Source organism: Gymnoscopelus braueri (genome assembly GCF_963280865.1).
Source record: "Gymnoscopelus braueri genome assembly, chromosome: 8".
Classification (NCBI taxonomy): Eukaryota; Metazoa; Chordata; class Actinopteri; order Myctophiformes; family Myctophidae; genus Gymnoscopelus; species Gymnoscopelus braueri.
The window spans coordinates 8,171,445-8,196,564 of record NC_137609.1 but is presented as its reverse complement, the minus strand read 5'-3'; the positions used below and the strand labels follow the sequence as shown (position 1 = coordinate 8,196,564).

At 42.4% G+C, this 25,120-nt stretch overlaps 1 protein-coding gene across 1 annotated transcript in view; it reads left to right on the top strand.

The window, feature by feature from the left end:
- LOC308090667 (uncharacterized protein) overlaps positions 1-25,120 on the top strand; it is a gene marked incomplete at its 3' end in the record, with an annotated part of 107,745 nt that overhangs the window by 53,906 nt on the left and 28,719 nt on the right. The window contains exon 4 of the mRNA XM_080435933.1: positions 24,134-24,232. Within this exon, the coding sequence (XP_080292059.1) occupies positions 24,134-24,232 (99 nt within the window). The remainder of the gene's footprint in view (positions 1-24,133; positions 24,233-25,120) is intronic.

Sequence of the window (25,120 nt, the reverse complement as noted above, 5' to 3'; positions counted from 1 at the left end):
GGGGCACCATAGTCGGACCACAATGGAAACGAGCCCCCAGGGCTTTTTGTGTTACACTTACAGGTGGCTGCAATTCAGAGCTGGCCCCCTCTAAATAAAATTCCCCCCCCCCCCTTGTTTACTTTTCTTTTTGATTACAACTTATTTATATGATGTTTTTGCATAGTATTGTATATTTTCCTGTCATTAAATGTTCCTATGAATTGAATACAGGACCCCAATGGAAACAAGCCATAGTGCTTTCTTGGGTTCAATCCTTTTAGCATTGTATTTGTATTAAACCGTACTGATTTTTTTGCAAACTGTTAAAGTATTCAATCAATCAATATAAACACGATTTCTGCTGGTAAAAAGCTTGTGATATTTTTACTGTCTGAATATACCATACAGTCTGCATTTATCATAGACATAGTGATATATTTACATGGTTAGAAAATGATTGTTAACACATGATTAATACATGGTACTGTAAATGTTGTATCATGTAATATGGTATGTGTTGATATATGTTGTAGGCCTATCCTGCATGTCTATGAGACGTGATCAGACCTGTGCAGTATCAATGTGCACTGATGAAAGCTGTGATATATATAGGGCTTTAATTATCAATGATTTTCTTCACGGTTATTCTATAGATTACTTTCCTGATTAATCCAAAACTCAAGAATATATTTTATATATATATTGTTTTAAATAGGCTATATATCAACTAATCAATGACTTTAGCCCTATTTTATACTTTGACACACAAAAGTGTAGATCAGACTAGTGAAAGTAGCTGATCTACCAGCTGAAAATGCATCAAATCTTGACATGTGAGCTTGTAGATTGGCTATTTTCACCATTATTTAAGCTTTGGAAGTTTTGTTCTTATGCAAATAATGACACGCCCAAAATAGGGATTGATCATTAATTAATTAATTGTATTTTTATGATAAATTAAATTGATTAGTTGGATTAACTGTTTTACTCCTAGGTGGATTCTCTTGTCTACAGGTCTGGAAGGTCACATAGTACTGTTACTGTATATAAACAATGGACAGTACCCGAGACCAACAGCAGGGGGCAGCAATACACAGACTGGCGTCTAGATAAATTGGTCAGAAGAAGAAGATACAGTACCCACAATGCAGTTGTGTGTTGACTAGTAGAGTAGTCAATGGTTGACTGACTGTTGTTGACACTTTAAAATACCATAGATTTATATAAAAGTAAAACGTGTCGTTTCTAAACAGTGTCGTCGTTAAGCAGCTGGAGGACGTTTGTTAGCAGCTCAACCACTGAAACACAGCAGGTAAAGATCAACTCATTCATGAGTTGGGTTTCATTTGTATTTCGTTTGTGTATTTATTGACTCAATATGGGTTATTTGTATCTATTGACTCGTCATTTAATATTGAACATAAATATAATTGTTTACTCGCTAGATTATAATTAATGTGATAATAAACAGTAAACACATAACAACCAGTACTAAAAACAGCAATACATTTATATGGTTATGATGCATGTGGTTGATGTCACTATAATTAAAGTAACTATAGTTAAATCAATGTTTTATAGCATTACAGAGTGAGTGATGCAAACGTAGCTTGTAAATGAGCAGGATGTGTACTCTGTCCACAGTAATGTTAATGCGATTATGAAGTGAAGTTAGAGCTCCTTGTCATCTAGCTCTGGTCCAGAGCTTTAGCTACTTCTCTCTAACGTTCTGTTAAGAGATAGCTGTAGAATACAACTCTCGTAGACGTATTTATGATTCTGACGTTTTGAAAACGTCAGAATCATAAATACTGTAATAAACCTTGTCTCAGGTATGAGAAATGTAAAGAGCCCGCCCACAGAATATTTCTACTGTAAGCATTAATAACGGAGGCAGAACTTCCAATGGACATTAATAGGATACTTTATTTATATAACTATACTAAAGCAGAACCAATAAAATCTCATTACATTTCATTAAATCAGCAGATAACTAAAGATTGTCCCATTTAAAACAGCTCGAGCATGAATTCATAAACACCTAGACATAATCAACACATTTACTAGAAACTCTAAAACTACTACTTAACTTTCCAAGGATAGGAGACCCCCAACGGGTCTGGGCTGGGTCAGCAGACTTTGATTGACAGTTTTGTGTGAGTTGCGTCTGCCCGTCCAACGCCGTGAGCAGCCTCCGTTGGCTTTAGGAGACCACTCGCACAACTGGAGAGCGGGATGAAGCACTCTATTTCGTCCCCGCTATACTAATATCTCGCCCTGCCTAGCACAGCAACCTGTCCCTAGCCCTCCTATCTATCTTCACTGCCGGCAGCCCTAACCGGCATGCGAGCAGCAGCCACCCCCCCCCGCAGTGAGTGCAAGACAGAAGCTACGCTGGCTTCGCCTTTAAACTTGAACGAGCTCCGCTCTCCAGACACAACCTGTCTCTATTGAGTTCACAGTTTTATAGTGTCCCGTCACCCTCAGCACAATCAAGTCCAGCCGTGATTGATCAGCGTCTGTCAGTCACAATCAGGTGCGTGCCATCAGCCTGTGATTGACACGCGTCATTGTCAACGTCACTCATAGTGCAGGTTCACTACACTCTCCCCCCCCTTAAATGTGACTCGTCCCTGAGTCACCAAAACTCATAGTCACTGGCCCACCCAGGTAACCTTCTTTGCCGTCCTTGACGAGAGGATGAAAACACCTGCTGTCCCCTCGAGCCTCCCGCGACAACTGGGCTGGGGGTCACTGCAGTCTCCTGTGATGTTGATCCCATACTCCGCCGTTCCCCTTCTCGGGCACGATGGCCGCTAGTTCCTGGAGTCACCGTCCCTGGCTCTGCTGGTGGCTGGTCCCCCAACGGGGCTCCTCCCGTCTGTCTCTCTCTTTCCACCACCGTCCGACTGGGGGCTGCTGCCCTTTCTGGCTGATGGACGTCTGCCCCTCCCGACCTTGCTGTAGAACTCGAGGTTCGCCAACGGGTCCAGCCAGCACCACCAGACGCCCCAGGTTGTGTAGGCACAGTCTGCTGCCTCGGTGCACCCTCCTGGTCGTTTCTCTCTGGTAAGGGGGAAGGACAGGGTTTGAGTCGGTTGAAATGCAAAACAACCTCTGGTCCTCCGTCAACTAACACAAGCCTATACAACACTTCTGTCACTCTCTCTAGGACCCTATAGGGGCCCTTAAATCGCCTCTGCAATTTCGGGCAAACGCCTCTCTTCCTGGCTTTAGAACGGACCCATACCAACTCCCCCTCTGAATAATACTGCCACTTGACTCTTAACATCAAATCCTTCCTTCTGCCTACCTGAGGCCCTGGCCTGATGTCCTCTTACAGCACCTATCACTGTGGACAGTGTTTCAGCCAATCTAGACACATATTCAGTGGCTTTGGAGAACCTCTCCCCCCCACCAAGATTCAACATCAAGTCCACTGGGAGAATTATCTCCTGCCCAAACACTACCTTATAGGGCGTAAACTCTGTACTTGAATGCACACTGCTCCTATAAGCCAACATTACATAAGGTAACAGCACATCCCAGTTTGTCTGATTGTCCTCCACAAACAAGGACAACATAGAGATTAATGTCCTATTAAACCTTTCTACCATTCCATCAGACTCAGGGTGGTAGGGTGATGTGCGTGTTTTATGCATCTTTAACAGCTGGCACACCTCTTTAAACAAATTAGATTCAAAATTGCGAGCTTGATCTGTGTAAATAGTACGGGGGGCCTCTAACCGACAAACCCACTGCTCTACCAACACCGTGGCCACTGTCTTAGCTTCCTGATTTGGGAGGGGAAAGGACTCTGTCCATTTGGAAAAATAATCCCCAATAACCAAGATGTACTTATTTTTATTAGAGGTCTCTGGCAGTGGCCCCAAGATGTCCAGTGCCACCCACTCAAACGGCCTGGAGACTACTGTAGTCTGGAGGGGAGCTTGTTGAACTGGGGTCCAGTTGTTTTTTGAGAACCACAGTCTAGACACTCCTGACACCATCGCTTCACGTCCCCAAACCACCCCAGCCAGTAGAACCAGTCTTTCACCTTAGCTTGCAACTTTTGTACCCCCAAATGGCCTGCCGTCACTGAATTGTGCAACTTTTCTAACACTTTCGGCACCAAGGTTCTGGGGAGAACAACCTGAACCTGGTTGGCTGCATCTGAATTGCTGGGAGGTTCCCTCACCAACCTAGCACCTTGCACCTGCAACTGCGCCCATACTAGTGCAAACTTCTGTAACTCCCTGGGGGGTTGCACACACTCCTTCTTCCCCCCCTTAAGAGCAATAATTTGTTGCAACTCCACATCCTCTCTCTGAGCCTGCGCCAACTCATCTCCCTCATCTGGAACTGGGAGCCCCTTAGGATGAGCCTGATGTATTGCACGTATGGCTTGAGTCACTGGAGACTCCCCGGCCTCTCTTTCTGATATAAATGCCGGAAACCTAGAGAGTGCATCTGCATTAGAATGCACTCGTCCAGGACGGTGCACAATCTTATACTGGAACCTGGCCAACTGTTCTAGCCACCTAGCTAGCTGTCCCTCTACTCCATGAAAATGATGCAACCACCTCAAAGAGTTATGGTCTGTGCGTAGCACAAATTCTTTGCCCAACAAGTAGTGTTTAAAATGTTGAGTAAACATGACCATGCTCAGCAACTCCTTCTTGGTGGTTGCATACTTCCTTTCTGGTTTGGATAGAGCCCTACTGGCGTAGGCTATGACATGCTCCTGCCCATCCTCTTCCTGTGACAATACTGCCCCAATGCCTGTATCACTAGCATCTGTGTCTAAAATGAACGGTTTGTGGGGGTCAGGGTACGCCAGAACGGGGGCTGACATCAAACTGAGCTTTAGGGATTCAAATGCTGTCTGACAGCCGTCAGTCCATTTAAACCGTCTACCCTTTTCTGTGAGTTGATGAAGGGGGCGGGCAATGTCGGCAAAACCTTTCGTGAACCTTCTATAATAGGACGCTAGCTCAACGAAACTTCTGACTTCAGTCTGTTTTTTTGGTACAGGCCATTGTCGCACACAATCTATCTTGGCAGGGTCAGCTTCTACACCCTGCTCGGAAATTATGTGGCCCAAATATTTAACCTGAGTAGCAAATAGGTTACATTTAGATGGTTTTACTTTGAGATTAGCCCGCCGTAATTTAGTTAACACCTCATCCAAGCGTGCAGCGTGTTCATGAAATGTCCGGCCAAACACAATAATGTCGTCCAAGTACACCAAAGAGGTTACCCACTGCAGATCTGCCAACACCAGATCCATCAACCTCTGAAATGTACCCGGACTATTACAAAGGCCGAAAGGCATCACATTAAACTCAAAAAGGCCCTGACGTGTAGTGAATGCTGTTTTAGGTCTGTCTTGGGGGTCCATCTCGACCTGCCAGTACCCACTGGCTAAATCGAGAGTGGAAAACCAACAAGACTTACTCAGGATGTCAAGGGCATCATCAATGCGGGGCAAGGGGTATGCATCTTTTCGAGTCAAATCATTCAATTTACGGTAATCAACACAAAAGCGGAGAGTTCCGTCTTTCTTGCGGACCAGAACTACAGGGGCTGCCCAGGGGCTGTGAGAGGGCTGAATAATGTCATTTTCAAGCATCTGCTTGCAGTGGCGTTTGGTGGATTCTAACGTTGACCGGGCCAGAACCGGTTTGACGGCTAAACTGGTTTTTAATGGCCACTCATTAACAATTCGGCCGAATGCAAATGAGCCCCATTTGAAAACAAAGGCGACTTTCTGTGGTCGGCTACAACAGAATAGGGTGAGGGGCTGCTAATGTTGATTTTTTTTCCCCCTGGATCTTGCCCCTACACAGGGACAAGCTGGGTTTACAAACCGGGCCATGGCCTCGTTGGCCCCAATGACGATACGCGCCTGTCTGCTTGACCTGCTCTGAAACTTCATGCTGTAAATGGAGTGGGACACGACGAGGGTGCAACCTCACCAGCCTCTCCTCACCTGTATCAATCTGATGCGCAGTGCAGTGAGTTCTCCCCAAATCATTATCTCCTGTACTGAATGCTGCTAAATTCTGGTACAGTAAATCATGGATAACTGCCAACTCGGGGGCCTCAAAACCTTTCAGTTTTAACCCCAGATGGTCTGATAGTGAGTCAGCTGACCAAGATACAGGTGAACCACCCCCCCTGTCTCCCACCCCCAAATGTTCTGCCTTCTTCCCCACTTCCACATCAGTATGCAACATACCCACTTTCACCCCTCCCTTTAAAATGAGCGCCTCGTCAGTTACATTGATGACCCGGACTGGCAGGGAGCCCTGTTCTACCCTACAAACCACCCAGGCCACCATGACATTACAATGTTCGGACACAGATTCAACAGGCTCAAACATCCCCTCCCGCCCAGACCCCATAATGTTTCCTACTCTACCTTCGATGATCGTTTCGCTGCGGGGGGGAATTACTGTGTCCACAGGGACTGTGACGACTTGGGGTTTCTCCAGGTCTGCTGGCACAATAAGGGGAAAGCGTTTCCCCATTATTCTACATTAATTTTTTTCAAAATCCACTACAGCGCCATACTTGTGGAGAAAGTCAAACCCCAGTAAGATCTCCTGAGATGGCACATCAGCTACCAAAAACTAGCTAGTTGCATGTTTTTAACAGTTGATTGAAGACACGCAACATCCTGTCTCAACCCCTCTACCACCCCCAATAACACACCCATCTGTTCTTCGCTGCTGGATTTAGCAACCGACACACCCATCACTTTAGCCTCTGGAGTCACGTGAGACTGTTCCAGATTTCTAAGCAGCTCCATTTCAGCAGACAATTCAATGGCCTCTTCTAATGTTTTAGGCTTTGCAGCTCGTAAGCTGACTCGAAAATCACCTGTAGCTAGATGTAATATGAATTGGTCTCTGGCCAACATATCACGTGTGCGGTCATCAGCTGAGGGATATGCTCTATTTGCAAGCCTCCTTAATGCATTACCAAATTCCCTGGCAGTCTTATTTGGGCGCCGGCGGCGGGCAGTGAAGCTAGCCCTGCCCCAATCATCACTGTCACACGGCTCAAAACGCCGTGACATAGCTGCTTTTAACAGGGCATAGTTGTTCTTAGCTTCCCTAGGTAGGCCACTATACATGTCTCGGGCGCGCCCTGACAGCAAGAGAGACATGAACTTGAGCTTAAGTGCCTCATCCCAATGATTAACCTCAGCTGCCAAATCAAACTGTTCTGACCAATCAGACCACTCACGGCCTGCTCCCGTGAATGTCTCAGGCATAAAGATCGGACGAGGTGTCTGCCCACCCACAGGACGCACAGAGTGATTAGCGCTAGTAGAGGGTGCGTTCTCATTTCCCTCCCCATTACTGCCCCCCAACAACGGGTTATTGTCTGCCTCCGACATTCTAAGGGCTAACTTTACCAAGTGTTAAGTTTTGGGAGATACAAGATCCCACCGCTGCCACCAGTGTAATAAACCTTGTCTCAGGTATGAGAAATGTAAAGAGCCCGCCCACAGAATATGTCTACTGTAAGCATTAATAACGGAGGCAGAACTTCCAATGGACATTAATAGGATACTTTATTTATTTAACTATACTAAAGCAGAACCAATAAAATACTGATAGGTAACCATAGGCAAATCTCATTACATTTCATTAAATCAGCAGATAACTAAAGATTGTCCCATTTAAAACAGCTCGAGCATGAATTCATAAACACCTAGACATAATCAACACATTTACTAGAAACTCTAAAACTACTAAAATCCGGGCTATGGTCGATGCCTACACCCCTGCCCGACCACTTCGGTCTGCCACCTCGGGTCACGACTCTTTTCTGTTCTGGCCCCACAGTGGTGGAATGAACTTCCCACTGATGTTAGGACAGCAGAGTCACTGCCCATATTTCGCCGCAGACTGAAAACCCACCTCTTCAGGAAACACTACCCTTCCTCTCTGCCTGACCTACTTGTTGTTAACTAGTTGTACGAACGCTTGTTCTCTATTGCTGTATTGTTTATTGGATTATTGGATTGTTTATTGGATCTTGTTTAGTCGATACACTTGTTTGTTTTGGCTCATGCTCATTTGATTTAGCTATTTTGTCTCATCTGTTTAAGGAAATAGGTAGCTGATATATTGCACTTTTACCTTAGCGCTAGGTATACTCTTGGTTGCTTGTTTTTGCAGAAAATGCACTAAAGACTTCTGGTGATTAGTAGTTTTCGTTCCCTTCCTATGTTGAATACACTTATTGTAAGTCGCTTTGGATAAAAGCGTCTGCTAAATGACTATTGTAATGTAATGTAATGTACTACTTAACTGTCCAAGGATAGGAGACCCCGGCCCCAACGGGTCTGGGCTTTGGCGCTGGGTCAGCAGACTTTGATTGACAGTTTTGTGTGAGTTGCGTCTGCCCGTCCAACGCCGTGAGCAGCCTCCGTTGGCTTTAGGAGACCACTCGCACAACTGGAGAGCGGGATGAAGCACTCCTATTTCGTCCCCGCTATACAAATATCTCGCCCTGCCTAGCACAGCAACCTGTCCCTAGCCCTCCTATCTATCTTCACTGCCGGCAGCCCTAACCGGCATGCGAGCAGCAGCCACCCACCCCGCAGTGAGTGCAAGACGTTCACAGTTTTATAGTGTCCCGTCACCCTCAACACAATCATGTCCAGCCGTGATTGATCAGCGTCTGTCAGTCACAATCAGGTGCGTGCCATCAGCCTGTGATTGACACGTGTCATTGTCAACGTCACTCATAGTGCAGGTTCACTACAATACGTCTACGAGAGTTGTATTCTACAGCTAGTTAGGAGAGGTGTTCTTACCATGGACTGAAGATTCTACTACTGTGTGAGGTCTCCAACTTTAGTTCAAATAAACACTACTTTGCTATTGAAGTATCTCCCAGACAGTCATGTATGAAAACTAGGATATAAAACAATACAGGCTTGCTAGTTGCTATGATCTGCTATCTCTCCTTATGTGAGTCAACAGGAAGAGCAGGGCCAAGTGGTCTGCAAGGTTGGCAACAGTGACACAGTGGGTGTTTGGGAAAGTGCAGATAAAATACCTCGAATTGATTAAGAAAGGGGACTTGTGTTTACCTATAGAAAATGAGCTTTGTCCTATTCGGGAAGCCCCAGTCCGTTTGAAGCTTGGACCCATGGGGGACAGAGTGTCAGGCATGGATTCATTTTGCATAGGCCTATCTGTCTGAGCAGCCTTAAACAAGTTTATTAAAATCACTGGGCTAAAACACAAGTTACTTATAAAGATGGTATCATCTTTTGGTAAAAACGTATGCTGAAGTTAAAATGAACAAAGTATTGATAAGTAAAGTAAAAGCCATGATAGGTTTAAAAAAAAGAAGCTTTCATTCTGAACTGATTTTGGTGTCATCAAAAGTCTCATTGGATTAACTATTGTTTACAGATGAATGAGGATGTGATTTGTTGGTATCATTATAAAGTGTATAAAGTGCAAAGTATTAATCTCATAACGAAACTTCCTTGTGAAATATGGTTTTGTACTGAAAGCAGATTTCCGTGTACGGTGTGACCCTACTATAATATGCGCTGTAAGCTGTCTGCTCGGGCCACGACGGATCAGCCTGTGGTTGGTTGGGATAAAGAAGTGGGAGGGCCAAGATGCTTAGGGCCTGTCCTGCTTATTATATATGTGCTGTTTTAATGTGAATGCTGTGCGCTGCAGATCAGATAGATCAATTGCAGTCGGGCTGAAATAGAATATGCTCTGACAACTCCACTTTGACTGGATTCTCCTCTTTACACCTCCTCCAGGGAAACTTGTTTTTCAGCCCTTACACTATGGAAAATATACTTCACTAATTTATTCATTCAACCTTTATTTAAGATTCTCGGAGAGATCATTGAGGGAGACCCCCATTTACAATGATGCCGAGATTACACACATATAAATAACATAAGAGCAACAAGAAAAAACAATAAAGTTGACACAAACAGTTAAAACAATTGCATGTGAACATCCATCAGTTAAAACAGTTGCATACAGGTAATACACGGTTATTATATAGATTCCTAAAATGGCCAATAGATACTAGGGTATTCAATTTAAGCTCTTGTTGTTGCAAGAGGTTCCAAGACTCAGGTGCACCAAAGCTGAAAGCAGCCTTTCCCTGTTCCGAATTGGCAAAAGGAACCAGAAGGATTAGCCAATCGCTGGAGCGAGTTAGAATGTGATTAGGTTTCGGACGTAGCATGGATGAGATATAAGGTGGTAATTTTCCAACCAGGGCTTTATAAATAAAAAGATGCCAATGACTATTGCGTCTCTCAGTCAGAGAAGACCAGCCTACCTTATCATACAAGGCACAGTGATGGGTGTTGTAGCTATCACCAGTAATACATCTCAGAGCTGAGTGGTAAACTGAGTCCAGAGGCTTGAGTGTGGAGGCGGCTACATGACGGTAGATTTGATTATATCTCCGTAGTCCAGTACCGATAGAAATGTGGCTTCAATAATCCTTTTCCTACAGAGCATGGGGAAACTAGTTTTATTCCTATAGCCAATCTTTTGACGGAGTTTTACAACAAGGTTATTTATGTGATGTTTGAAATTAAGTTTGTCGTCCAGCCATACACCAAGATATTTATATTCTGTGCACTGGCGTATGGTGGGTTCTAACGTTGACCGGGCCAGATTCTTAAACCCCCCTCCGGCTGATAAGTCTATTGAGAATTACCGAGCCATTCCGGGTGGAAAACGGAACGCTCGTCCCAAAACACACTGCCACATTTTTTTTCGCGGACAGAGGCCGCCGGTTTAGACGCGGGGCAGGGTGTTTCAGGACGACGGTTCTTCTTCTATTACATTTCTGAATGGAGAGGTGCTCATCTCTGCGCAATGGAGAACCGGTTTGACGGTGAAACTGGTTTTCTAATGGCCACTCATTAACAATTCGGCCGAATGCAAATGAGACCCATTTGAAAACAAAGGCGACTTAAAGGGTGAGGGGCAGCTAATGTTGTTATGTTGATTTTTTCCCCCTGGGGGAGCAGGGTTTTACAGACCGGGCCATGGCCTCGTTGGCCCCAATGAGCATACGCCTCTGATTCTGTGACTTTTTCTGTTGATGATCCATTGGTGAAATGGTGGTGGTGATAAAGAGATTGGAGTGGTCTATGTGTTTGGATTTGGAGAAGACCATGAATTTTGTTTTATTGTCATTAAGTGTTAATTTAAGACTGGTAAAGGAGTGTTGTAGCGAGTTAAAGGAGAGTTATAATTTTTCGATGGCCAATACAGGGGAGTCTGCGGTACAGTATCAAATTGTGTCGTCAGCATAAAGATGGATTTGACAGCCACATAGTGAGGAAACAATTTCATTATCTATCATTATCTATCTGAAATTGTATGTTCAAAATAACTTTCCAGAACCAAACTCTGAACACTGGATGAAGGCAGATTCAACATTCTTCTTTCATTTTGCAAACATGTTGAAGTCAAAGGTTTTTAAAGAGGGAATATTGGATATCTATTTATATTACACTGTTTTGATGGCCAAATCCACCACACCCTCTTATCTAGCATCAGGGTCTTGAGCTCTACAGTGTTGTTAGCTAAGCTGTCGCGTCGCAGTGCATCTACGTAGATGGTGCGCTTCTTACCTTTCCTGACTTTGCCCTGGGTTGCCCCCATAGTATCAGTTTGCTTGCCTCTAGTTCCGGGTGCCTGACGCAGTGCCCTGCCATGTCGTGGTCAATTAATACATGCATTTGTTTTTATTTATTATGCTGTACACCTCAAGTTAAAACTCATGAGTTTGTTTTCTATGTCACAGAGAATATGGAGGACATATTATTAGTTCAAGTGAGATGGGTTAGTTATGTTGTGGAAAAGTGAGACCCAGATGGCATACAGAGGCAGTTGTACATTATTGAATGTATCAGGCTTTGCTGTTAAAAGAACATGATCCAAAATCTTGATAATCATGTCTAGGTTCTCTTGAAGTTGGTTATCACAACTTGCACAGAGATGTACATTTCAAGCCATTGCTCAAGCCCTGGCATTCTGAGAGCTTGCATCTACGGCTGCAGTTGCAGGACAGCAGCTGCAACACTGCTGAGTACGGGTCTTCTCGGATCAACTCAGGTATTACACATAATCATAAACGGGTACTATAGAATCTGAACCGACCCACACCCAATTGACCTTAATAAAACAAGGACCTGGATGCGTACGGGTCTCGGGCATTGTAAGGTATTTCTGGTAGACCCTTGAAGACTGCTAATGTAGTGGTCAACTGTCAGAACCTACTGGGTGGCTAGGCACGGGTGGTGGACGAGTGTAGCAGGGCTATGGAGCCCCTAAGGCGGGTAGAGGGGGTATGTGGGGTGGGAATATGGAGGTCACTGCAGCTCTGTCTGAACCTACGTGTCAACTGGGTGCCTAGGCAGAGGTGATGCAGGAGTGTAGCGGGCCTAGGGGTGCCCTTCAGGTGGGTAGAGGGTAGTATGGGGTGTTGGGGTCACTAGATACTAGCTATCTGAGCACTTGGAGCACGGAAGAGTAAAGTTATATTAGCCCTGAGCTTCTCCCATGTCAGATGTGAGATTTGACTTCATGGACCAGTGGGTTGTGGGCTTTTTCCCTCCCCCTTTTCATAGTTAAATAGCTCCAGAACAAAAACACAGACTGACCATCAGGTGTATGCAGAAAGCAATTCTTGTCTATCAGATAGCAGCAGGGACACAGCCGTTAATGGGCCTTGAGATCGTTTAGAGTGGGATCCTATGGAGAGACTGGTGAACCCTATCCTGCCACACTCCACCACCCCTGCAGGACACTCAGTAGACACCTAAATGGTAAATGGTGCATTTACTGTACATAGCGCCTTTTTCCAACACACTTTACAATGTGCATTACAATCACCCATTTACACACACATTCATACACCGACAGTGGAGGAAACCATGCACGGCACCAACCTGTCCACCAATTCAAACCTCAGTTTGTCTGACTGTAATAGTCATCCCTAACTTTAATTGTCTGTGCAGTTGCACTGCAGAATTTATGTTATCACATTAACATAATGTTTCTGACTAAATGTAGAATTACAACCACATGTTGCCACTCAAATTAAAGCTTAGAAAGGTGAGCAGTTTTCTATAGCCATTAGGAACATGTTGGTTCTCAGCACACACTAGGCCTTATTTTAAAACTAGAGATGTACAGCTAGTCAAAAAAATCAAACCTAGATTTGCCCATCCATTTGATAATCATGGCTCAATTTTGGGGCTCTGGCTCATGGACTACTTGTGAAGATAAGTTGTTGCTTGAGGAAGTATTTTGGGTCACAGGCAGCTCAGAGTTTGAACTGCACGTATTGGCTACTTTCACCATTTTCACTTTAAACCACTATTTGCATCGTTGGAATCACTCTTTTGATACATTTCCCTTGTGTAATCTTTAGTTAAGCGTGACGTCTTCTACATTCTACAATACTGTATGTCCTTACCACTGTGTCATTACTGAGTCTTTATTGTCCTTTATCAATTACTTAATTTCAGACCAGGCTGTGGAGTCCAGACTGCAGGTGAAGATGAACTCTCCAGACTCATCCAGGGACATTTCTATTAAACAGGAGGAACCTGAAGACCATCCACACCTCAGTAAGTTTCATGTGCTCTCTCTTTCTTTCATATAGTCTGTTCTGTTGTAGAGCTGTTACAATAATAACACAGATCTTCAATGGGCTTTTTCCTCAGCTTTGAGCTTTAACCACTTGAACCCTAGCATCCCTATTCTGGGGGAAACATTCACTGAAATTAACTGATCTACAAGATCTCTAGCTTGTAGATCAGCTATTTTAGGTAAAGAGAGTTGGTGTAGAGGGTACATAGCAAATAGGGGTGGGCCGACAGTAATTTCATGAAACGATACGATACGATATTGGGCTCACGACATCGATACGATACGATATATGGCACTTTTTTATTATGAAAATATATGGGGGGGGGGGAAGCAAATGCAAACAAATATTTCTGTTTTGCATTATTCAGACAGAGAGACATAGCTTTTCAGCTACAATAGCCGTTTTGAATCCAAATAGGGCAATAGTGTGACACCTTACCCGAAAAAACAACAACGTGTTGTCATCCTTTTCACCTCAGGGCTGTTTGCATGCCTGATTATTATTATTGTAATTAAAACAAATTAAATTAAATTATTTAAAACCATATTTCTTCCCCCCAAAACGATACATATCGCGGGACGATATATCGGCACACCCCTAATAGCAAACTGTACCCCATTCAACTAAGTATTAGTTCACTATGGTTAGTGTACTATGTCTTCAACTATTTTCAGATGCGCCAAGGCTAAATGTGTCTGGCGGACTCCCTGCATACAGACAAACCCTATTGTAGACGGCTTTACTCCCAAATCAAAGCCCACGTGTGTTGTGTTTTAACATTGTTTCATGACTCAAAATAAATAAGTAACTAAACATATCAATTCTAATTACTACTGAAAATATTTTGCTAATATCTTGCTAAAACTTGAAGCGTGACTTTTCAGAACTTCAGTTTCCAGAAACACCTGTAATAACCTGTAGTTAGTAACTGTTTTGGCGATCTAAGTAGGTGATAGCTCATTTTCTATATGGAACATGGACAAAGGAAGAATAGATTTACATTTTAGAAATCCAGTGTTCACTATTATGTTATTTTTCTGCTCCTAGACATCGTGCACATGGTTGTGTGTAAAGAGGAGGGTTATCCTGAACAGGTGAGGAGCCCCAGTCTGCTCCAGGAGGAACCAGAGCCTCCACGGATTAAAGAGGAAGATGAGGAGCTACTTCAAAGACCAGAGGAGCCTGATGGGTCAATGTTAACATTACTAGCAGTGAAAAGTGAAGATGATGATGATAAAGACATCGCTTCACACTATTCTGAAGTTGAACTTGAACTTGAATCTGACACTGAAGTCACTGAAGACAGTGATGATTGGGAGGAGACCACTGAAGACAATGATGATAAACGTTGTGACAAGAGTTTCAGTGAGTCAGGTCCCCTGAAGACACTCCAGCGTATCGACACTAAAGACAAACCTTTCCACTGTAAACATTGTGACAAGAGTTTCACTAGGTCAGCTTCTCTGAAAAGACACCAGCGTGTCCACAATGGGGAAAGGCCATTCCACTGTACACATTGTGACAAGAGTTTCAGTTGGTCAAGTGACCTGAAGAGTCACCAGCGTATCCACACTGGAGAAAAACCTTTCCACTGTAAACATTGTAACAAGAGTTTCGGACAGTCAAGTAACCTAAAGAAACACCAGCGTATCCACACTGGAGAAAAACCTTTCCACTGTAAACATTGTGACAAGAGTTTCGGTATGTCATCTGACCTGAAAAAACACCAGCGTATCCACACCGGAGAAAAGCCTTTCCAGTGTAAACATTGTGACAAGAGGTTCAGTGAGTCAAGTTCCTTCAAGAGACACCAGCGTGTCCACACTTCAGAAAAGCCTTTCCAGTGTAAACATTGTGACAAGAGTTTCGGACAGTCATGTAGCCTGAAGAAACACCAGCGTATCCACACTGGAGAAAAACCTTTCCAGTGTAAACATTGTGACAAGAGTTTCGGACAGTCATGTAACCTGAAGAAACACCAGCGTATCCACACTGGAGAAAAACCTTTCCACTGTAAACATTGTGACAAGAGTTTCGGTATGTCATCTGACCTCAAGAGACACCAGCGTATCCACACTGGAGAAAAACCTTTCCACTGTAAACAATGCGACCAGAGTTTCACTTGGGCATCTACTCTGAACAGTCACCAGTGTATCCACAATGGAGAAAAACCTTTCCACTGTGAACTTTGTGACAAGAGTTTCTGTATGTCATCTGATCTCAAAAAACACCAGCGTATCCACACTGGAGAAAAGCCTTTCCAGTGTAAACATTGTGACAAGAGGTTCAGTGATTCAAGTTCCTTCAAGAGACACCAGCGTGTCCACACTGCAGAAAAGCCTTTCCAGTGTAAACATTGTGACAAGAGTTTCGGACAGTCATGTAACCTGAAGAAACACCAGCATATCCACACTGGAGAGAAACCTTTCCACTGTAAACATTGTGACAAGAGTTTCGGTATGTCATCTGACCTGAAAAAACACCAGCGTATCCACACAGGAGAAAAGCCTTTCCAGTGTAAACATTGTGACAAGAGGTTCAGTGAGTCAAGTTCCTTCAAGAGACACCAGCGTATCCACACTGCAGAAAAGCCTTTCCAGTGTAACCATTGTGACAAGAGTTTCGGACAGTCATGTAACCTGAAGAAACACCAGCGTATTCACACCGGAGAAAAACCTTTCCAGTGTAAACAATGCGACAAGAGTTTCACTTGGGCATCTACTCTGAACAGTCACCAGTGTATCCACAATTAGTCCCCCCAGGAATCCGCGATCGCGGAAATTACCGCAGATTTGAAGGCCATCCATGGATTTCAAAGCCGTCCGCGGATTACAAGGCAAAATCTCGGTAAAACACCGCCGTATGGAGAAGTATTCTCTCTCTGTCTCAGGGCAGTGCAAGCTGCTGCTAAACTCCCCCCTCCTCTCACACACACAGGCACGTAGAGAGAGAGAAAGAGAGAAAGGGAGAGAGAGTGAGAGTGCTGCACAAACTACAGCCCAACTTCAGAGCAAGTTAACGGTGGCTCGTTGACCCCAATTTGACCACTAGGCAATCAACACTGAACAGCACTAATTAATGGCAGCTGTGATTCTTGTGTCTCTCCGTGCAGCCTAGATATCAAGTAATTCCCTATACACGAATCCACAGAGCGCTTCCCTGTAGGTATGGCGCCGCCCCCTTTAGGTAGCGCCGCCATTACTGCGGTGTCAATATCAGCGTAGTAGCAGCTGACTGATATTGACACCGCAGTAATGGCGGCCTACCTAAAGGGGGCGGTGCCATACCTACAGGGAAGCGCTCTGTGGATTCGTGTATAGAGGGACCCTCTCCCTCATGTTCAACTTCAAGTGTGACTTCTAAGTTCTACTTCTCCTCAAAAGGACAACTTTATTATTTCCCATCCTGAATGACAAGCCTAATATTATTATTGCATTTGGCTATGTGCAATAACTGCAAGCCAATGTTCAGAGGCATTGTCAGTATTTGTCTTAATTTCTTTAATTCATATTTCATTAGTCGCCAATAATTCAACTGTAAGCCAGTGTTTTGAGACATATTGTCTTGTTTTCTACAAAATAAATTGTAAAAATGCATAAATACAAAAATAAAAAAAATAAAAAAAGATTGGATCGGTGATTGCTATCGGCCTGATCGGACCACCTCTATTTATAACCAGTAACATTGACTCACTTACTATGTTCCACGGTAATTTAGTTTTAGAATGGTATAACAATTAATTGTATAAATTTCATTATGGAATTTACTTGATTATTAAAACTTAATCTATTCTTGCTTGATAACTGGTAATTTCAGGTTGTTTTTTAATGCCCGCGGGATATTAACGATAAGCCGCGGAATCAAGAATTGCTCTCCGCGGAATCAAGACTTGCTCTCCGTGGAATCTAGACTTTTTCTCCGCGCTTTCCTGGGGGGACTACACAATGGAGAAAAACCTTTCCACTGTGAACTTTGTGACAAGAGTTTCAATCACTCAGGTTACTTTAAAAGACACCAGCTTATTCACAGCAAGGGAAAAAAACGTTCCACTATAAATTAGCTTACTGGAAGCATCAAATTTACCCTCATAGGGTCTTTGTTTTTTAGTCACACCCAAGGTCTAAAGTAGTGAAAAAAAACAAAATCATATTAAACATAATTTGTTTGTCATTACTAACTACATTACTAATGATTTGATTCATATTTTTTTATTATCCCTGTCAGGCCGGGAGGCCAAATGGCAAGGGATCAAGTTTTCGCTCCTGAGAGTTTGTCCTTCTGTCCGTCTGTGAATAGCTAATATCAGGCATAGCTGGACCGATTTAGAGTGAAACTTTGCACGCACTCTTCCGGGAGGCCAAGGAAGAACCTCCTCCACAAATTTGTCACATCTACCTGTTATAGCACCACCATCAGGCCGCTGTTTGAACAGCTACTGTAACCTCAGGCACTGCTAGACCAGGGCTGCCAACACTGCTGGATCCTGCAGGAGTCTCCTGGATTTCAACCATGTCTCCTGACAATCTCCTGGATCCCAACATCACCAGAACACAGGAAATTACATCTACTATGTTAAAAGGTTTTTGGGGGAGAACCCTCGTCAGTGCATGCAATCATACAGAGATATGAACTTTTAAGTAATGAATGGTTATTATTAAAAATGGGTTTTACATTGCTTCGGTCGTCAAATCAATTTACGTAGACCTACTTTTAGTTTTTTAAAGGATGAAATTGTACCCATCATTCCTTGATTCTTACAGTCCAAATATTGTAATATTTATTTTGTTACTGTTGACTCTGTTTTTGATCATGGTAATGCAGTCCGAGTCTGTTACTTCTGTGGAACAGTTAATAACAAACACTGTAAGCTTTGTTGTAAACCCTTTCCAGTGAAAGTGTATAATGTTTATTTTGCAATGTTGACAATGCAATGTTATATATTGCATATATTACATTGGATTCTGACAGTCCAATGTTGGCAGCCCTGCGCTAGACCGATCGGCGTGAAACACTCCCGGGAGGCCAAGGACATATTTTTAAGTTATAGTGCCACCATGAGACAGAGTTTTGCAAAACGTTTTTTGGTATTACTGTGTTGGTAAAACAAGATGCATGTGTCAGATTTTTCATATTCCATTCTGATTGGCTATGATTGGCTTCCAAATTTTGTCGGAGTGGCCGGTTTTGCACAAAATGCTACAAATCATGAACGTATACCGTCCGATCGCTGTGTAACTTTTGGCCTGTACAGGAGGCTGTATACTTCATTCAGAGCACTGGGGCATATACTGTTTATTTCTTCCTTGGCATAGATGGAATGTGCTCATGGTGGCACTATAACAGGTAAAAAAAATTAAGGACGAGGTTCTTTGTTGGCCTTGCAAAGTTTCATGCTAATCGGTCCGGTGGTGCCTGAGATACACTGTTCACAGACGGGCGGACTGACATGAGCGAAAACATAGTAATAAAAAAAATATGTATTGAATCGTTAGGGATGTAGTTAGTAATGACAAAGCACTAGAAAATACTAACATTTGCACAGAAATAAATAGTCACATTTTAGCCCTTTAGCCTGTGACAAAGGCACATTATTGTATTCTACTTGACCTATGCATGTTATTGTATTTGATGTATGTATGTTAGGTGTTGGAAACTATGAAGTGACTTTAAAAGTGCAGTTCATGGAAGAGGTAATAGGTCTAATTACTGTGGGTGATTGATTCATTGGTGCCACACAACTTTACTAATAGAGGTTGAGGTACAAACCTGACAGGTGAAGAGAGAGGGGAGATCTCCCAGGCACCAGTATTACCGTTTAAGTTGTTAAGTCTAAACTAAAAAGTAAACTGCAGCCAAGAACTAAGAACTGTCGCGTCGAGCCCAGCGGAGAACAGATTGAATGACGTGTGTCACTACGCTGTGGTGATATCGGCGCTGGATTTATGAATGAAACCATATAAAATAAATTGTATATGGTATAACTGTTTTTATGTTACGATTTAATGACATTTTGCTGTGTTCAATTACTTGCCCAATGGAGCACCATTAAAAAAAAAATCTTATTAAATATCAGTTAGCTGAGAAAAAACAACTTTGCATGTATTTTTTATGAATTATGACAAATTATGACACTTATATTGGAATGGCACTGTGGAAGTAGATACACTGCGGTTGTATTACATTTCTCAAGTATGATGAGATGGCAATTACATTCTATGAAAAGCAATATAGCGGGCACACACATGCACATGTGCAAGATGTTTCATTATTATGCTATGAGTCCAATCATTAGACTAATCAGAATCTGAATTATTTGTGTACAGTACAAGCTCTCGCAGTTACAGAGAGTTGAAAAAGAGAAAGAAGAAAGGAACACAGAACAATTAAAAATATAAACGGCAAGGAACAACTATATGTGTCACAATAATATGAAATCTCATGATTAGTTACCCACCTTTTAGGTCAGCTGACCCAGTGCAATTCATCCTTTACAATCAATAAATCTCACAGAACTGTTTTCCTGTTTCCCTGAACATTCTGATGCAATAACCAATAACTCATAACTGTCTGGAACATACATTCATTCTCTTCTCCATACAATAACTTCATATAAAGAATAATTCAGCTCCGAAATAGCTTCTGTCACAGTCTGAATGTATCGTAGAGATATTGATATATTTGCACAGTTTGACAATTATATGGTTAACACATGTTTAATAAGTGGTTAATCCTGTAACATTGTATAGGTTAATAGGTAGGTATGTGTTGTATCATGTAACATGGTATATGTTGGTGTATGTTGTATCCTGCATTTCTATGAGCAGCATCAATGTGCAGTGATGGATTGTGTATGTTCCTGCATTTCTATGAGCAGCATCAATGTGCAGTGATGGATATAGAGATGGAACTATCCATGATTTTTTTCCTATCAATTAATCTATAGATTACTTCGAGAAGCTGTTTTTTGTTATTGTTTGTATACCAACTAATTGATGAATGGCATCGGGCCTATTTTATACTATGTTGTACAATCGTGTTGTGCAAGACTTTTGAAAATAGCTCATCTACAAGCTCAAAATCGATTATGAATCGGTTAATTTATTACATTAATGATTAAGCATTAATCATTAAACTTGATAAGTTGGATTAACTGTTGCACTCCTATAGATGTATGTTCTCTTCTCTACAGGCCTGGAAGGTCACATAGGCTACTGTATATAAATAATGGACAGTACCCGAGACCAACAGTGGGGGCAGCAACTGGCGTCTAGACAAAGTGGTCAGAAGAACATACCCATTGATTGATTGATGTACTTTATTTAGTAAGACATGAGAACATCAGTACATGGAAGTACAAATTCACAATACAAGCTCTACTAAACTGGAAGACTCATTAAGCACTGAGCTTGTTTAAGATGAGAACCCCATGCACACAAATCATGATGACATATAAGAGACAGACAGCTCAGATATACACACTACTATACAGAACGTCATATAATCAGCTTACAGGTTACTAGTATGAAGAGTGAAAAATATGTACAAGAGAAGAAAAAATGGGGGTTTCCAGATCTGTAGAGGACACTGTGGAGTAAATAAAAATAATTTCCGTCTCGCTGACATATTTAATTTTCTGCCCAAAAAGTGTATTTTACAGAGTAGGTGGGGTGCTGAGAGGCTTCCCACCTCCGAGAATAGACTTTCAACAACACAAAACAGCCTTTGCTTCTGTGAGTAGCGAAATGGTTTTGTTTATTTTCACTACTCTTGAGCACCCGCAGGGCAGTGGAATTCCTTGTACAAGCGCAGAGCGAGGGGTCTTCCAGGGCGTTAGAGGGAACTCACTAACGCTCTGAACCAGGGCTAAATCCTTACCAACTAAACATTTGTCATGCTGTAGTGTGTCAGGTCTAGAATGACGCATCAAGGTAATGTATGGCATTGAAAGTAGTCTTGATCATTTCAATTAAATTGTATTAAAGTGTCAAATCACAACAAGTTGTCTCAAGACAACACATGTAGAGCAGAGACCCGACAGTCCCACCCTGAGCAGGCAATTTTGCGACAGTGGCAACCATGGGCTGCAAATTAACAGTTTAGCTCCAAACCCATTAACTATGTACATAGTTGTCTGTTTTCTTAATCCAGGAATATTGTACTCAACAACCTGAAGGATAATTCTGCAAGAGCCATGTTGTACCTGCTCATCCCATTATTTTCCAGTTGAAAAAGAAAAAAACTGATATAGCTCACAATGTGTCTCATGCATCATTATTCAATACCTTGTAGATCTGCTATTTTCAGATAACCTATGTATACGGTAGGTTTAAACTGGTTACACTGATTTTATGCATTTTGATGGGTGAATGTTACAATATAAATTGGGGTCCCAGAGATAGAATTGCAATTAAATGGGGGTCCTTATAGCCTAATGCATGGCAAATTGGGGGTCCTTGAAATTAAAATGGTTGAAAATCACTGCTAAAAAATCTGCGCTTATGGGGGGGCCTCGGCATATCCTTTCAAATGGGTCGTCCGCGGGCTATTAAGTGTCAATTTGGGGGTCCTTGACATGAAAAAGTTTGAGAACCACTGCCCTAGTTGACGTAACTCCAATAGAAGGCTCTGGTCGGCACCATATATGGGTACAAAAGAGGGCATGCCCATATATGGGAATATACTGATGACATACAGCGATCTCCACAGTATGGGCATAAAAGGGACAAGGACTGACAGATACAGAGAGCCACAGATCGTACCGCTATGCCCCTATATGGTCATGTCATGTGCATACAGTATATGGTCATATGCATATATGGTCATGTGCATATATGGGATAGACCGACTATATATAAAAATGTGTTTCAAATGTATGGAGTGTCTTTGTCAACATATCATCTTGTTTTCTTAATTGTTGATGTTTCACATTTAATTTGCCACTTGAATGGATTACCCATAATGTTAACACAGCAGAGGGGAGACGGCAGACAGACATAGTAGTCGCATTTCAGTGACATCACTGTCTTTACGAGCGCCGAGCGTCCAAAGTGGGGAATTCTCATCCCAATCCCGACTGACTTTGTTCATATTTCTATATTTTGAACATCTCATAGGCTTATATTAATTTTCTACCCACCACGGAGCTCCGACGGTACATGACAAATTAAAACGCGTGGGTTTACCGTTGTTGTATTAACTTGCCTGAATGTAAATTGGGGAAATAACCCAACTAAATGGAAGAGTGACATATCCCGACATTGTCAACTACTTAGTGAATACTCCAGGTTAGTATTAATATACAAATAGCCTTGCAAGATGCTGTTTGGATAAGTGTCCAAAAATAAATAGCCTATAAAAATGATACATGAGAGACACAAACGTATCTGGTATTGAAAACCTCAAGGGATGCGTCCGTGACTTATATACCATGCGACCACTTAAACCTTAGATTTCAGATGCTAGAACATTTGACACACTGATGGAGTATATTATAGTATATTGTGGGTTGTATATTGAGATGGCAGGTAAGTCACGTTAAAAAGGACAAACCAAACAAATGGGACACTTTATTAGAACACAAAAAATAATCGCTACAGCCTCAGTAGTTATCCACTGAAATTACGGTATTTTACAGTGCCTCTCATAGAGGTTGCATTGAGAGCTGCAGTTCATCGTTCTAACGGACCTCGAGTAGCGGCGCTGTCTCAAAAGTGGGTGTGAATTTGTAGGCTCCCGTGTCAGCCCGTGTGTGTCTATACTGATGACATCAGGGATCTCCATATGGGCACAAAAAGGACACAGACAGACGGGTACAACGGTTGCTCTGACAAACCTCCAACACTATGACTCAGACATATTGGTCGGATGGGCAGTGTGACTTAATGACTATGTTTTAGGGGGAAAAGAACCATGGAACCCCATCTTTAAAGTCCTTATTCAATTCCCTCATTTCAGACCAGTGTGTGAGTCCAGACTGCAGGTGAAGATGAACTCTCCAGACTCAGCCAGGGCTATCTCTATTAAACAGGAACCTGAAGACCACCCACACCTCGGTAAGTTTCATGTGCTCGCTCTTTCTTGAATGTTGAATGTTGAATGTTTTTATAAAAAAAAATCTATTCTGTTGTAGGACTGTCACTATATCAGAAATAATCATGACAAATTATATCATGACAATGATAATATCCTGATGATTAAACAAATTGCTCATCCTGTCTGGTTGCAGAAACATAAAAAACAGATTGGCTACTTTCACCTTATTCAATTTTGTCACATTTTTCCTTGTGTAATCTTAAATTACGAATGATTTATTCCATAATATATGAATCCTATAATCTTTGCACCCAAGATTCATATGTTGGAGAGTTGAGCTTATATTGCCTTTACCCTCTGCAAATATTACTGTTATTCTTGACACCACTACGTCTCCAGTTATTAAAGTCCTTATTCAATTCCTTCATTTCAGACCAGTGTGTGGAGTCCAGACTGCAGGTGAAGATGAACTCTCCAGACTCAGCCAGGGACATTTCTATTAAGCAGGAGGAACCTGAAGACCACCCACTCAGTAAGTTTCACATGCTTTTTATTTCTGTGATTTTTTTCTGTTCTGTTGTAGAACTGTAACAATATATAATTTTCACTGTACAATAACCATTGCAGAAATATCTTGACAACTGATAATAATCATGCTGATATGTAGCTAATATCATTAAAAGATCTCTCAAAATTCATTGTTAAAGGAGAATACCGGACAAATTAAGTGTTGTCTTTGATGTCTCGTTACTCACCGACCGACGTGAAAAGTGGCGTTCTTTTTTTCCATCGATTCCCCTGTCGTCATTTTTTAAACCCCCTCCGTTGTCAGAATGGGAGCGCGTGGGTTAGGGAGATTCGTCTATTATAACCGAGGCAAAGTTGTTTTTCTCTCTACTGCTAGTCATTGTGGAGTCTCATGATAGTCAAACATGCGTTGAAATTTCCTGCGAGGCCACCGTTAATGGCGAACAATTTAACACTGGATGCTTGTTTCTTTCCAGAACCTGGCAACTCGTGTTGCCAGGTTGAGAGAAAAACTACTTTGCCTCGGTTATAATAGACGAATCTCCCTAACCCACGCGCTCCCATTCTGACAACGGAGGGGGTTTAAAAAATGACGACAGGGGAATCGATGGAAAAAAAGAACGCCACTTTTCACGTCGGTCGGTGAGTAACGAGACATCAAAGACAACACTTAATTTGTCCGGTATTCTCCTTTAACCTTGTTTGTCTCATTACATTACATTACATTACATTACATTACAGTCATTTAGCAGACGCTTTTATCCAAAGCGACTTACAATAAGTGCATTCAACATAGGTAGGGAACGAAAACTACTAATCACCAGAAGTCTTTAGTGCATTATCTGCAAAAACAAGCAACCAAGAGTATACCTAGCGCTAAGGTAAAAGTGCA